The 14,884-nt window shown below is 43.0% G+C and overlaps 2 protein-coding genes across 4 annotated transcripts; both read left to right on the top strand.

Annotated features, from left to right (window-relative positions):
- The first annotated feature begins 328 nt into the window (after positions 1 to 328).
- LOC110985245 (uncharacterized) lies at positions 329 to 4,956 on the top strand. Its single transcript, XM_087147633.1, has 3 exons — positions 329 to 584; positions 3,037 to 3,133; positions 3,680 to 4,956. The coding sequence occupies exons 2-3, from the start codon at positions 3,037 to 3,039 to the stop codon at positions 3,988 to 3,990; spliced, it is 408 nt and encodes a 135-aa protein (XP_087003759.1). The 5' UTR covers positions 329 to 584; the 3' UTR covers positions 3,991 to 4,956.
- A 2,535-nt stretch (positions 4,957 to 7,491) lies between these two features.
- Positions 7,492 to 14,883, top strand: nsun5 (NOP2/Sun RNA methyltransferase 5). 3 transcript variants are annotated; one of them, XM_022246192.2, is made up of 7 exons: positions 7,492 to 7,596; positions 9,187 to 9,348; positions 10,535 to 10,664; positions 11,488 to 11,638; positions 12,045 to 12,192; positions 12,368 to 12,483; positions 13,195 to 14,883. In XM_022246192.2, the coding sequence occupies exons 2-7, from the start codon at positions 9,301 to 9,303 to the stop codon at positions 14,147 to 14,149; spliced, it is 1,548 nt and encodes a 515-aa protein (XP_022101884.2). In that variant the 5' UTR covers positions 7,492 to 7,596; positions 9,187 to 9,300; the 3' UTR covers positions 14,150 to 14,883. The 3 variants fall into 3 exon arrangements, with proteins under 3 accessions (XP_022101884.2, XP_022101883.2, XP_087003648.1); XM_022246191.2 differs by having other exon boundaries at positions 7,515 to 7,764; XM_087147522.1 differs by lacking the exon at positions 7,492 to 7,596 and having other exon boundaries at positions 9,336 to 9,456.
- Position 14,884: the final 1 nt, after the last annotated feature.

Raw genomic sequence — 14,884 nt, 5'->3', positions numbered from 1 at the left:
AAGCCTTCAACAGTTTGTCTTTTACCAGGCGTCCTTGGGCTAAATGGACCATGGATTGCCAGGGTGTGACAGTAGTGATGCATGATAAGTGGCAAAGGGGACCCCCCCCCCATCCTATTGAGTCTTTTTTGTGTTGACGGAATCCTTGGAATAAGTTTCAGATTTCCGGGGAGGGTGCAGCAGTAGGCACAATAGCCTTAGGGTATATGGCTTGCCCATCAAATGGGGGGGTCCCCTTTGCTGCATATCGTTATGAATATATATAGGGTGTGAGTGCCCCTATTTCCTGGGTATTGCAAATTAAGCGCATGCGCAGAGTTGAGCTTCGAAACACTCCCTTGCATTCATGGAGACCAACAAGTACGTGCTTTTGTTATCACAAAATTTTTGCCCTACATGTATTTGGAGTACAGCTAAACTGACTCGTAACTTGTAGATGTGGGCGCGGCACGTGGTCCCATTTCACAAGCATCGGTCCGCGGCGGCAGTCAACTTCCAGCGAAATCTCAGCCTCCAACACAAAGCCAGCTATAGTTTCTACTGTGTTACCAGAGCTGACGTCCCGTACAAACTCAAGACCAAAGGTAGATTCAGTAGATGACACGAAAAGACGGTTCCATATACGGACGAAACTCGACATCCCATGCACAAACCCTATGAGGCTGGTCTGAAAAATTGTTTTCTAAGTAAACAACGTGTTTTTCACTCGTAAATTGAACGTTTCTGGACACGCTTTTGCTTTCTGAAGGCTAATAGGTCACTGTAGGGATGGCGTCCGTGTATGGAACTCTTCCCTTCTCAGTATTTTCTGTACAAGTAATAAGCCTTTTGCGAGTTAAATTTCAATAAAATCTGTTACACCGAGTTATCTGACTGCACATAAGAAATTTGAATAATTATCCTAGTGTAAAGACACTATTGCTATACCTCGTGATTTGGGGCAAGCTTTTGCATAGCGACCACCATCCCTGGGTTGGACTGGTTAATCCTTGATGCCCTTGTTATGCCACGTATGGTTCCTTCCTCAACTTACATTTCTTATATTATTCAGGGTCGTTACTGACCTCCAGCGAGCTTTAGTGATAGAAACGAGACATCTGATAGAATTATTTTGTCATGCAATGATTATGTAATGGATTATGCAGAAGCTGTTTTCGAGCAGTGAAAATTCTTTATTTCCTTTCTTCCATGAAAGCCATGGTATTCTTGCAACCAAGGTTTTAAACAGAAGATTAACCAAACACAATGAAATTAAGGACACCTGCATGAATGGTATGTGTACGTCGTTCAAAAAAGTCAGACTCCGATCCCCAGGTAAAGGCTTCGGGGAAACTGCAATCAAGCAAGGTGCTTTGTGCTTGTCTTCCTACCTATAATTTGTCACTCTTCAGTGTAGGCCTAAGGAAGCAGGCGGATATCGGTGACTCGGTGCATTTTCACAAATAAATTTATCATGGAGCAGCACTGGACTTCACAGAGAAACTGCGTGGTAATCTGTGGAATGTTGCGCACATTCTCTAATGACATGCAGTCCTTGGACCTTTTTAAAAAGATGTCTGCGTGAAGATCGCACTTATCGCTATACCCTAGCTGCACGATATGCAGCAGAGGGGGACCACCCTAATATGATGCACAAGCTTTATACCCTATGGCTATTGTGCCTACTGCACCCCCCCCTCGGAAACCTGAAAGGAAGTCTGAAGATTCCATCAACACAAACGAAAACACAGAGTGGGGGTTCCCCTCAGCCGCATATCGTGCATTACCGGTATGTGCTTATCGCACATCCCCTTGCACACATATTAAATCTTTCTTTTCTTACTAGATCTGTCCCTTCAGATCTTCAGATTGCCAACATTACTCCTGATCATAAAGTGGCAATCCTAAGGACATTCATAACCCAATTCAAAATTCTTGTGTGTCATTGTTAATGATAAGCTTAGCTGGAGTGACTTCATCCGTCTGCAAGATTGTTTCCCGTAACATTGGCGTCCTTTCCCAACTTCGTTCCTTTCTCCCAGCTCGCACACTTTTTTTGCTTTATAACACACTTATTTTGCCTTATCTAACAAATGCACCCTTTCACGCCTAGGTAGAGATCATACAGCACCTTTCTTTGCTTCTCTTCACACATTAACTTAATCTGATATAAATTGAAATTCCACACAGGAATTTTCGTGTATAAGCATGTTAACAACTTCTTACTTTACCGCAGTTCATTCTGTACATAGCCACAGCACAAGAGCACTTCTCAATATGTTTTTGCATTTTGCACGTACATCCTATTCCGTGAATACACTGAGATTCTCTGGACCCCGTCTTTGGAAAAGTATTGATGGTAATATTAAGTCCCAGTCATCTGTGGGATGTCATAAATCTTTCATTTATTGACATTGTGTGCTTGATATATACATTGGAAAACGGAAATAAATGTCGAGTCAAAAAAAAAGATTGCGGTGCTATCCATTCGCTTAAAATGTTCAAACTTCAAACAAAACAAGCACCTGGCAGGTGTTCAAACTTCAAACAAAACAGGCAAATTGCAGGCGTTAAAACTGATCTGGATGCTGGTCTCCATAATTCATTAATTACTGAGAATCTAACCGAAGCTGTTACAACCTGCTGGTCGCTTGTCGGCACAAACCACATTACGGGCACCGCCCTTCTAGTCAGTGTGTCAAGAGCTGTGAGTGCACGTGGTTCATACAAACGCCCTTATTGGTGCATCATCATAGCGCCCTCTTGCGGTATTGGATTTTGGCACACGGTATTTACAGCAATTTCTGAGAACAAAGACTGATGTAGCAGATCATTTTTACTGTATAAACAATAGTTTTCAAAAGCTAAATTTTTTAGTCTCGTTGGGTCGTACACTGTTTAGGTTGGCAACATTTTCAAGGTAATGGTTTACTGCAGGTAGGCTGGAGATACTTTTTTCCTTTTGTTACGTTTCGTTCTTTTGCCACTGAAGTTCGTGTTTCCCCATTAAAAAAATGATTCTAAATACCACCTTTTTGCGTACATTTGTTTCCACAGATGAAACCATTTACCACAGCTCTCCTTGCGATTGTCGCCACGTTGTTTGTGATGACTGATGCAGCTGTGCCCACATGTCCCCAGTTTTTGACTTACGGTAAGATTCCACATTGTCACCGTAAAGAGTACTTCCAAATGCCCCATTCGTGTTTTTTTCTTTTCTTTTCTGATGGACTGGGGTATTTGATCATCAACAAAGAGATGTTACTGATTGTTTTAAATGCCATTATTCAATACAGATGATGAAGCAACAAATTAAGGCTCTCCTTTGGTGTTTTTTTCAATTCTGCCGGTCACTGCGATCTAAACGCAAACGGGGTCACGAAGCCTCGTGCTTTCGAGAACCAGACATAATAGCTAATGTTCCAAGAAGCAAAGAAGCAAGTCTTGCAAGTCCGGTTCAAGTCAAAAGTCATAAAGGTGACAGCAAGTCAAATCATGTCACGTCACGTGCCATTTGGTCAAAACACAAGTCAAGTCATGTCAATTCAACGCTAGGAATTAATTTTAAGTCAGTAATTGGAGGTCGCAAAAAAGGACTCGGGTCTGAGCTGCATGTCTCGGTCAACAACTCTGCCAAGGACAGTATTTCTCTCTTGTAAGGATTTTTTTTTATTTTTCAAATAATTTGTTTCATCTGTAGACGACACCATGTACTCCATTTGCCTCTCCAAGGATAATTACGGGTACGACGGTGCGTGGAATTATTGCCACACAATATCCGCCGATATGTGTACTCTTGTACAGCTGGCGGAGCTCTACCGGTTGGGCACCAGGGACGACCACTGGGGGCGCATTGCTACCATCGGCAAAGAAAGGGACGCCCGACTTTCGCCCTGCGGTGATTACAAAGGAAGGGAGTGCTACAACAACGTCGCCGACGAGCCGTATTTCCCAAACACCCCCAGACCAAACTGGTATGAACAAGTGTACTGCTGTAAGAACGCCAAGTGAAGCTGCGGCTCTATTTACGGTATCGACAGATTTCGGCAAAAAATGGCAATTCTGCGGTTATACTTTTTAAGTTACATTAATTTTACATTTGGTTCTTTTTTTTTCACTTTTGAGAACAAGGCTGTCATAACAATCAAAGGGCCCGGCTATTTTGGTCTGTCTCACAGACAGGGGAGGAGTTCCCCCTTCCGAACCCAGTTGCCGGGATCGTTTTGAAACTTGTCAAGGGTATGTAATGAAGTTTGAATTTAAATAATGGGTTTTGATTGCAAATTCAAGGTTCATGATCTCAAATGTGTCGACCCGCGTGCGTTGAACATGTAATGAAAAGAATGTGGATTTAAGGTGGCTGTTCATGTCTCGGAAATACGCGTTGCGAGAGGACGGGGTGTCCGATTTTCTGGGTGTTTAAAATAACTGCAAGATCGATGCTAGTGAAAAAAACTCTTAAGGCTCGGCAGGTGAACAGTGCACTATGATCAAACTAGAGAAAATGTTGAGGGGAGGATTCTGACCCAGGCTCTTTTAATCATTAAACCTACTCGTCTATCACCGTCCCTTTATGGATGCTGGAAAAATTGAATAATCAAGAGTACTGGTGCATATTTTATTAATTTCTCTATTGGGTTTATACTTAAATTAGAGGACATTATTATTATACTTTGTTTCCTTAACTTTTTCTTGGTTCCTGTGTTTTGCAAAAAGGCCTTAACACGTTGAGTTCACTTCCGGTACCTAGAACTTAAAAAGATTTCTTTTGTAATTTGATCTGTAAGATTTTTCGTGTTAGGTATGTTGTCTAGTCTAACACAGTGAGATTAACAATGATTGCTTTAAGTTGTTGAGGTTGACTAGCTTACAGTTTTCGGCGAGGCGTGAACTATTATTACTGACGATTACTATATTAAGAAATACTAATATTTGGAGCTAACGATATATGAAATAAAAATGGCATGCAAGTAATAACCATGGAGTTTGTGTTATCTTGGGATAGTCTCCAAGTTTGTGTTTTCTTGGGAGATTTGAGAAGTCTCCGTAGTGTAGTGTAATTCCCCGGTGACGAGAGAAAGTGAGGCGATGAGGCCAAATTTGGGGGTTCCTGTGCCACTCTCAAATTTTGGTTTATTGGAGATCTCCACTTTGCTCATGAAAAGACCTGCCAGTACAAAATTATTAATTTAAACAAACATGAATCTTTGGTTCCATGAATCAATTCAATTCAATACCAATTTCCATGATCAACGAAGAGTATTGCTGGTGCTAAATATAACTTACGATGTAACATGTACATGCTGCGGATTTTCAAGGTCATGTATAATATATTGTACATGTACAATGACAAAGGTGGAGGTACACGTACGTGCACACCACATTGCAAATTTGACATTCAACTTGCACCCTGCTACATACAGCCACTTTTATGACCTTAGATTAGCTATTATATAACTCGCTATATACATGTAACTCACCAGTCGATGTAGCCAATCTGGCCATAGCTAGCCTAGGGCCCCCAACCCTGCTGGTTCAATTCAGAAAATCCACAGGACCATTCCAGGCCCTGAACCTGGCGACTACAAAGTCGTCTAGAAGTTTTGGAAAAGATCCACGGTTGAGGCGCAAACGACCAATTTACACGTATATTCATGGGCACAGGAGCTTAACTGATTGCAACTTAATCCCTCTATTAATCGATCTGAACTATTAAATATCTACCTATTTGCATTTATCTAAACCTCACAGAACCAGGACATTAGCATTTAATAAATCAATGCATTATTAAACCTGGCACTATCTCTCGTGCCCGCATAACATGTCCAAAACACCAAAATTACTACACGGCACCGTACCGAGTGATTCATGACCAACATGAATAGCGCCCTCATGTGACAACAGCACTTAACAATTAGCAAACACCACAGCAGTTCCATAGTTGACTGCACTGCTGGAAACATTCCTGAACGCTGATTTAATTTCGTAAGCCGTGTCCGAATTACTTGGTTGTGGCCTGACATTACGCTCGAGTATATGGTGGCGGCCACGGCTTGATCCCCTGACCTGGATGTAATTCCAAGCCACAACGTACAATATGTGATTGGACGGCGGTTAGGCCTACAGACCTTTATCTTAATGCTACCGTGTTTGTTCATCTTGTTCCTTGTAGACTTAGTGGCAGTAGTTATACAAGTTTACATTTTAATTAATAAAATGATAGAAAAGCGAGATGGCTGCCCATGATAGAGTTGTTAGTGTCTATCGGCCGCAAACCAGTGGGAGCCTCGGGCAAACCGGTTCTTTGCCATCCCCGACCTGAAGACTCCCTGCAATTCTTGATGAAACTTGGGTCAACTTTCATCCACGAAGTATGGTTTGAAATGATCGTTTTCAAGAGGTTTTAGATTCGTGCAGTAATAGACTTCTAAATTTGTTTAGCGCCCTCTGTCTCGAATATCTATCTTTAGACTGTTGAGGGATGATACCAAACGTAGCCTAGTGTATTCCGATGAAGTCGTAAAGCTCAGCTGAGCGTTATCCGTTTTACTGATCATTATCCCCGACTCTGCAAGTTTCGGAACTACGGCCTATTAGACATGTTATGAACCTTTCTTTCACATTTTGGATTTTGTGGGAAGTTTTTGGAGACATATAAACACCTTTGTTTGTCATCCCCCGACCTTTCCTCATCCCCCAAATTTCCGACATAAATTTACGCGACTGATTATTCATCTCTGGAAAAAAGAATGATATAGCTAGACCACGTGTCCCACGGATTCGGCTTTTCACTGCAGCTCACGTACTCTTAACTCGGATTGATAATTAAGCGAATGATTAATCCGATCTAAATACATTATAATTGGCGTGTCTGGTAAGAATTAACAAAGACTTTTCCAGTCTAATATACTTTTCGTATCGCGCGCGCAGCGGCCAACACGCATGACAAGCTAAGGCTGCTGTTGTCGTTATCGTTCTAGTCCATGGCAAAACTATTTCCAATGGCTATTTTAGAAAATCGCCACGGTAAACATATAATTTGCCACGGTGAATTGATGGATATTAAGGGCGGCATTTTCATGCATAAAATGAAATTTGGCAAAGCTTTATTTTTTCTCGTAAACGTTTTCATCGGCAGAATTGAACTCGCCTACCCACCGAATTCAATACTTCCAGTGCAAGATTCGACCGAAAAATCTCTTTGATCCGCTTTTAGAGATGCCAAATGAAAGGAAAGCTTCATTAAGATCTGGGGTAGCATGGTTCCTGTAAATTTGATCATTAAGAGCAATTTTAGGTGATTTTTTCATATTCTGTCAATTTATATATGCCTACTCGCAAATATTTTCTATGTTTTCTAAAGCCCCCTTTTTCAGTTGGATTTTTAAGAAGTTTTAACTGAACCAAAAAATATTGCAAATTCTCAATCTTTGCACATTATATTTCCTATCCAAGGGTTCCCGAAGCGCGCCACCAAGGGTCAAGTTTCGGGCTCTATTACCTGTTTATAATGTTTGGTGTCGGCTTCCGTAGTCATCTCGCTCAGCGAGCTCTTCACTCAAAACATGGCGCGGCGCTCTTGTGACGGGGATAGTGACGACAGCTGTGTGAACTGCGGTAGGGTGTACATGCAAGTATTAAGTAATGTGTTCCTTCTTCCCATAGAGTAAGGACACATTTGAGTATCGAGTGATGATGTTGTACAAGGAAGCAGCTAGAGTAATCAACCAAGTGAAGGGGAAACGGGGGACTATTAAATCGCTGGTCCATTCCAGCGAATGTAAGGTACAAATCACGACGCCATTTAACATATTATTACGGCTACGGAGTAGCCTAGGCCCCTGTACTACAACTAGTGTTACCGCACAATGTAGTTCCTTAGGAAAGAGTTCGGAAAGAGTTCCATTTACGGACACCGACAACGCTTGATGCCTCTGTCATGCCTGTCCTGTGCACAAACCTATCCTGCCTAGTATGAAACTTGTCAGTGTGAAAAAACGTAATTGTTTTCTAAGTCAGAATTTTCTTTTTAAAACATATTTACCACTTTCTGACGGTCGCACTAATTAATGTCAGCACAACGTAAACACAACGTCAACACATGATAGTAACGTCAACCCACCCAAATCACGTTCTAAGTTAACAGAAATGCAATTCGATAGCAATATAATGCCTAAAATACAATTTGGCTAACAACAGTAGGCAACATTTTGGGGGAAAAGCCGTTTTATTTCACGAAAATAACACCTTCCGCACAACCACGAAAGACGGTAGCCATGTTGCCTCGATCAGACGGACGATACCATTATGCTACAGGGGGTCACCTTTATACAATAAACCATGGTACGGTCCAAACGCCGTGAGAAGGCAAGATGGTGGAAAACAGCGGCGCTTCTCAGAGACAATTTTTTCGCGTTAAAAAACTCCCTTGAAATGTAGTAAAATGTAAACTCAATTAAATAGAAATTATTTCTAAGTGTATACATTACAGTTCGGTACGTCTGTTTTCTGTTTTTAATGCATTTTTTGTATTTTTGATAAAGAGAGTGTTGCTTTCGGTTTGTTGGGGGCTGACCAGCGTAAAAAGATTAAAATGACAAAATAATAGGGGGTGGGGAGGATCCCCCAAAATACAATTCCTGTTAGGCCCACCCTACTTCCTGAACACTAGGAAGTTGTGCCTTACTGGTCAGGAAATAGGCCTACCCTAACGGGGGCATGGCCCCTAGAATGTAGCCAGTGCTAGCTGGAAATATCCAGCTGTATAGGAGCCTGTCTGTTTCACGTGGATCCGGATCGCAATCAGTGATCTGTCACTGGTTGACTGACAACAGAACCAGGTCTGGGATGACTGATTGCGATCCAGATCCGTATGAAACAAAAGGCTGTGAGCATGCATGATACTTTGATAGATTTGTGACATCATAGGGAAATTTGTCATACAGGCCTACATCGTTAATGGTGTTCTCTACAAAGAGCACTATTCAAACAACACTCTGCATATACATGTAACAAGGAAATATTTAGACACTAATCCTCTCTTCCTTGTTTTTATTTTTTGATAGTGCAAGGTTCCTGTTTATAAGAAGGTAACCTTTATAGTCCAAAGGACCTCTTGTGAACGAAGTTCCATTGTACTTTCTACATGTACATGTATCTGAGCAGCACTGAAAATGGACTTGTAATGACTCACTTTTAACTTTGCAGAATGTCAAGCAGCTTTATGCCCTCGTCTGTGAGACCCTCAAGTACTCCAGCATCATAGACCAGATCACTGCCAGCACCAGGCTCCTTGAACAGGAGAGATGGCTGGACGAGACCATGGCCCAGGTCCTGCTCTACGAGTTGATGTTTGGGAAAGGCATCCAGGTGGGGCAAAGCGCAACACCTGTTGCTTCATTTCGCACCTGTGGACGGTCCCCATGGTCTGTGCAGACCAAGAGAGTGTACAGATAATGAATGTTTAGGAGTGCAATGGTAATGATTTTATGAAGTGACACTGTCATGTTCTCTTCCGTGAAGTTTTAAAGCTAAGTGGAATGGAACATGTCGTCCGTCCCTAAATGAAATTATTCTTTCCACTCCATGAGTGTGAAATACGTTCATTTTTTGTTTTAGATGATACCTGCGTAAATCCTCTTCCTCAAACAAATTCATGGTCCTCGGCAGTTAATGTCACTCATTTTATAAAAACGATTCTTGTCTGAAGCGGCACACACTTGTAGTTTTGTGGAATGTCAGATTGGTTCCCAACCCTACATCATTTTCCTCTTTGTTATTGAGAATGAAATTCGTGGAAGGGGGTGGGAACCAGTTACATTAACTGAAGTCCTCTTCAACAGGTACCGTTGAATAGAACGAATAATTCAATGACATGTGATCAGCGATCCCCCAATCAGATAGAAAGGGATTTATACAGGTATTTTATTAGGTATATGCTGTGGCGTCACTGGGGCACATGTACATTTGGCAAAGCCGCACTCGGGGGGCCCTCGTTATCCGGAGGTGGGCACTCAGTGGGGTTGATCAAGGTTGAAACACTGACCAAGGTAGACTAGTCCCAGATGTTTGTTCCCTCTCTAATTCCTGAGCGAGGGATCCCCCATTCTCAAATTTCCAAAAGCTACATACATCGGTCCCCTCCCCCCCCCCCAAGAAAATTTGCGCCAAGTTTTTTGATACGGCACTGATGCCAACGATGTGATCCTGGTTGCAGTGTCGAGGGTTGGACTTGGGGACTCATGCTGCCGTGTTTAGCTAGTTAACATCGGATTTTGTTACCTGAAAAAGCTGCGGGGGTTGGGCTTTTCTTACCAGGAAATTCTTCAACCTTGCAATTGCGCTTTGACCCAATCAAGCATGACGCCTTAACACGTGAAGTGCGGATATGAAAAAAGAATTCTTAAACCAGTGTACACGACCCCCGTGGAACAAATAAGGAAAATTCTGTGTGTTTACATGTCATCCGGCTCAAGTGGTAAAGTTCCATGATGTCGGCGGCCACTGACCCAGTCTCACTTACACATCTGAATAAATTTGTTTGTTTGCTTGGAAGTGTGGAGGAAGGTACCGCCTTGCCATCAATAGACACAAGTCTGCCCTCACGTCAGCGCTGGCCAGGATCAAGGTGAAGATGGGTGTGGTCGACAACCGGGATCTGCTTCCGGACGTGGTGAAGAACGAAGGTAATGTCCTTCCAGTACGTTGCTGTGTGCAGTGGACTGTAACCAGTGACCTAAATAGGTCCCTTTCAGAATGACGTCACTTCCCAAAGATTGCCACTTGCATCTGCTGTTTGGACTTTTGGACAAATTTTCGTGACGCCCATCTGCTATGTTATATGTCAAAGATATTCGGACCACCACACGTGCGTTTATAGAACGTTTGCACACTGCAGGTACACAAGTCTCATGGCTTTCAGTACACAGTTGTAAGTTTCCTATGAAGATGGGACCCTACACATATATGATAGAGATCGGTATTGAATGGCTGGAGCACACGCAAGCCACTGTGACCCACAAACTGCATTAATTAACAGTAGTTTGTTCATGCATATGACAAAAGTTTGTGTGAATGCCACATGTCCCTAACATTACTGCAAAAATCAGTGCCATATTGAATTGAAACTTTACATATACATATATTCTTCATGTGTCTTTCCCACTTGAGCAGAAGCACCTGCTGATCCGTTGAAAAGAGCCACATGGGTTGGGAGTGTTCAAGTTGTTTGGTATGGATGCAGCTGTGGCACTTGCACTTCCTAGTTGTTTGTGAATCAGTGAGGTTCAGATTCGACCAAAGGAGCCTCCGTTGCTACGAAAATGGTGCCCTCTGTTGGTCCAGCACGAGGCCCATATGCAGGCCAAGTTTTGGAAAGATTGATGACTGAGCTAGCCAAGATCTTGGGGGGAGGGTTACATGTCCTGCACTCCAGCTTTGAGTACGTCACATTAAAATGGGTCCCTTCAGGGATCAAAACTAAAGAAATCTCTGTCCCTTGTTTCTCAGTCATCTTGCCACGCTATGTGCGAGTTAACACTCTGAAGTCAACTGTGCACGACGTCATTCAGAACTTCTTGGAGGAAGGCTACCACTGCATCTTAACGAGAGAGCAGGCAAGCACGAAGAGACAGGAAGGACAAAGTGCCAATGACATCTGGTAGGTGGGACTTGATAACCCCAGCCCTGCCAAATAAAGGAAAGTTCAAAAGTCTCTTGGACTTTGATGCACCAAGCTATCAACAATAGCCATGTGTTTCCATATGTTTGTTCAAGTGTGCTTTCAACATATAGACCAATCTGAAATCAGTCTGGCCGTGGTGTGGCGTCCATTCCCGAGGAAAATTCACATTACCTTTGCTGGTTTGTTGGTGAAACAGTGGTCAGGGTTCCTAACGATCTGTGTGTGTGGTGCTCTGTGTAGGACCCTTTGAAAGACTATTGACTCAAGTGCCTCATTTTCTTTGTCTGGGTCACGTTTCGTAGCATGGAAAGAAATGACACATATATTAACATGTGCTGCAGCAAGTGATCAATGACTTGAATATTTCATTTAACATGTACAGTGAGATGCAGGCAGATTTTGTGAAGACTTTGAAGCCTCGCCAGTTCATGTGTGATGTTCATTTGGAGGACCTGCTAGTCTTTCCTCCAGCAACCGATTTCCATGACCACCACCTGTACAGGAGTGGAGCCATTATACTTCAAGACAAGGTACAAACTGAATCTCTTGAGAATAAGACCATTTACAGAATCTCTGTATGATTATATTTTTTTTCAAATGTTTCTGTAGTGTGTCTACCGCTGAAATAAATCCTTTGATTTTTCAAGTTTTAGTTTTCCTCTAATACTAATTTTATGTTTGATTGATGGCACTTTCCATTTTTAGGCCAGTTGTTTACCAGCTTCTGTGTTGGCCCCACCCCCTGAAAGTCACGTGATCGATGCCTGTGCTGCCCCTGGCAACAAGACCTCACATTTGGCGGCCATCTTGGAGAACACAGGGTATCTTTCTGCATGTACTTGCATTTTGCAGTTTACCAGTTAGGGAATTGTAACCCCCTCCCCCAATTCAGCCACTGAAGATTTTCTGATACTGCATGTTGTACACTGAAGAAAACCTTAACCGAAATGTTTAACATTCATTCTCAAAATGTGGAAAAGAGATCACAGACTTCCAATCCAAAACAATTTTTTTTGGGGGGGTTGGAGGGGCAGAACCTCTTCAGGAGAGGCTAAACTTCTGTCAGATATCAACTCCTGTTTCCTGTGATCTAGATCTAACCCCTCTTTCCCTTGTAAGGAGAACCGTTGCTGGAGCGTGTGGCCACTCATAATGCTTTATTAATGTAGGGAAGTGAGTTTTAGGGGTCACCGTAGTTTATTTGGCACGCCGCCCAGACCTTAGAAATGTATAACAAATACCCGTGAATTCCATGCCGGTGTGCGACTGCGGACTTGGCCTTGTAGATGGTACCCGATGGTGCCCAACACTGGCCAGGAAGAGTACACTCACTCGACACACTATCTTCACGGGTATTTTTTTTCTAAGGTCTTGGCGGTGTGCCAAATAAACTGCGGTGACCCCTAAAAACACGCTTCCCTACATTAATGTACTGGCAATCTTTGTGAGTTGCCTTGAATTACACGTAGCCTTGTGGTCTGCGGTAAAATTTAGGAGCGATGCTGACAGTGGCATTTCTTTTTTCCTCCTAGGAAGGTGTTTGCTTTTGATGTAGATCCTAAGCGGGTTTCCACACTCTCTGCAATGACGGCGGTGTCTGGTGCTACCAACTTGGAGATCGCCAACCAAGACTTTCTGAAGGTGAACCCCAGGGAGGAGAGATTCTCCAATGTCCGTTACATTCTGGTCGATCCCTCCTGTAGCGGCTCGGGAATCGTCAGTCGGCTGGACCACCTGACCAATGACAGCCAGTCGAATTCCACCGAGAGGCTGGAGGCATTGGCCGCGGTCCAAGTCAAGTTGCTGAGCCACGCACTGTCGTTCCCACATGTCAAGCGCGTGGCGTATTCGACTTGCTCAGTCCACAGAGCAGAGAATGAGGGCGTTGTCACGAAAGCCCTGGCTGCAAACACAGATTTCGAACTGGACCACCTCCTTCCCACGTGGAAGAACAGAGGCATCAAAGTTGCAGACGATAGTGCCTCCAGGGAAACATCCCCCGAGATTGGTGGCCTAGATGTCAGTGCCTGCTTGCGCGCTGTCCCAAAAGAAGACCTCACAAACGGATTCTTTGTAGCTGTTCTGCAGCGGAAAGGCCAGTCAACCCAACGAGAGCAAGCTAGGGAGGATTCCAAGCCCGTCCGCAATAGCACATGCAGGAGTAGAAAGAACAGGAGTGGACAGATTCAAACCACTACCAATTGTCAACTCCCAAACAAGACTCTGACAAGTCAAGAATCAGGGAACCAGGTCGACCATGTACATGTAGATGATGCCACAAAGTGCAACAGCAGGAAAAGAAGGAAACGGAAAAGAATTCGAGCCAAAACAGAAGAACCACATACTACATGCAAAAAACTAACGGCGGAAGATTCAGTTCATGACTACAGTGTACATGTAGGTCCTAAGATTGACGAAAATCACAAAAAACAAACAAAGCGCAAGAAAAAGAGAAGGAAAATGAGTAGGATTGAAAAGTCAGAGTAAAATTACACAAATGTGTGAAAAAGAAGAAAAAAATTTGCTTGAAATGAAGTTTTTTTTAAGTGGACTCCCTAGGCACTTGTACATGTAACAAAATCCCATGTTTTTTACTTGTGAGCTCGAGAAAGCCCATGTTAGCATAAGCAAGAAAATATAACTTTAACTGTGAGAGTAACGTGGAGGTAAACATTTTTAATGAGAAGGGGATCTGTCAGCAATGGGTTTTGACCAGGAGCATTTTGAATGAACGTCCAGTCATGTTGGCCATTCGCTCACCAGTGTAGGTACTTGTGTCAAATTTAATAACTGTGGGCTGTTGTTTGCGGTGTCCCTCCCAATCCACTAGGCAGTCTGCAGAAGGTTTTTGTAAGATTATGGCAGAGAGAGTTTAACCACAATACATGTATGTATTTACATGCTTTACACGAAGCCTCGACGCTCCTTGAATGTTACCGCCAAGATTTTATTACTGGTGATGTTGAAAACCCGACCTCCGACACGAACTTATCAGCAAAAATGTCAAGAAAAATTCCATCCACGATGAGACGAAGGTCTCGGGAAAACCAAAAACAGCCACCAAAACCCCCTTGATTAAAAAAAAGAGAGAGACTCAACATTTTTACGAAGCCAGACTGTTGGACAAGTGGAACACTGCAGCCTCACTGAATTGAAAGTGTTTCCATTGTGGTTAATTCTTTTTCAAAGGATTTGGAGCAAATAAAAGTAAACACAAGGAAC

Source organism: Acanthaster planci, linkage group LG16 (genome assembly GCF_054643075.1).
Source record: "Acanthaster planci isolate LZ-2023a linkage group LG16, COTS_SCS, whole genome shotgun sequence".
NCBI lineage: Eukaryota > Metazoa > Echinodermata > Asteroidea > Valvatida > Acanthasteridae > Acanthaster > Acanthaster planci.
The sequence above is the reverse complement of the archived record's forward strand: the minus strand, read 5'-3'. Positions and strand labels throughout refer to the sequence as shown.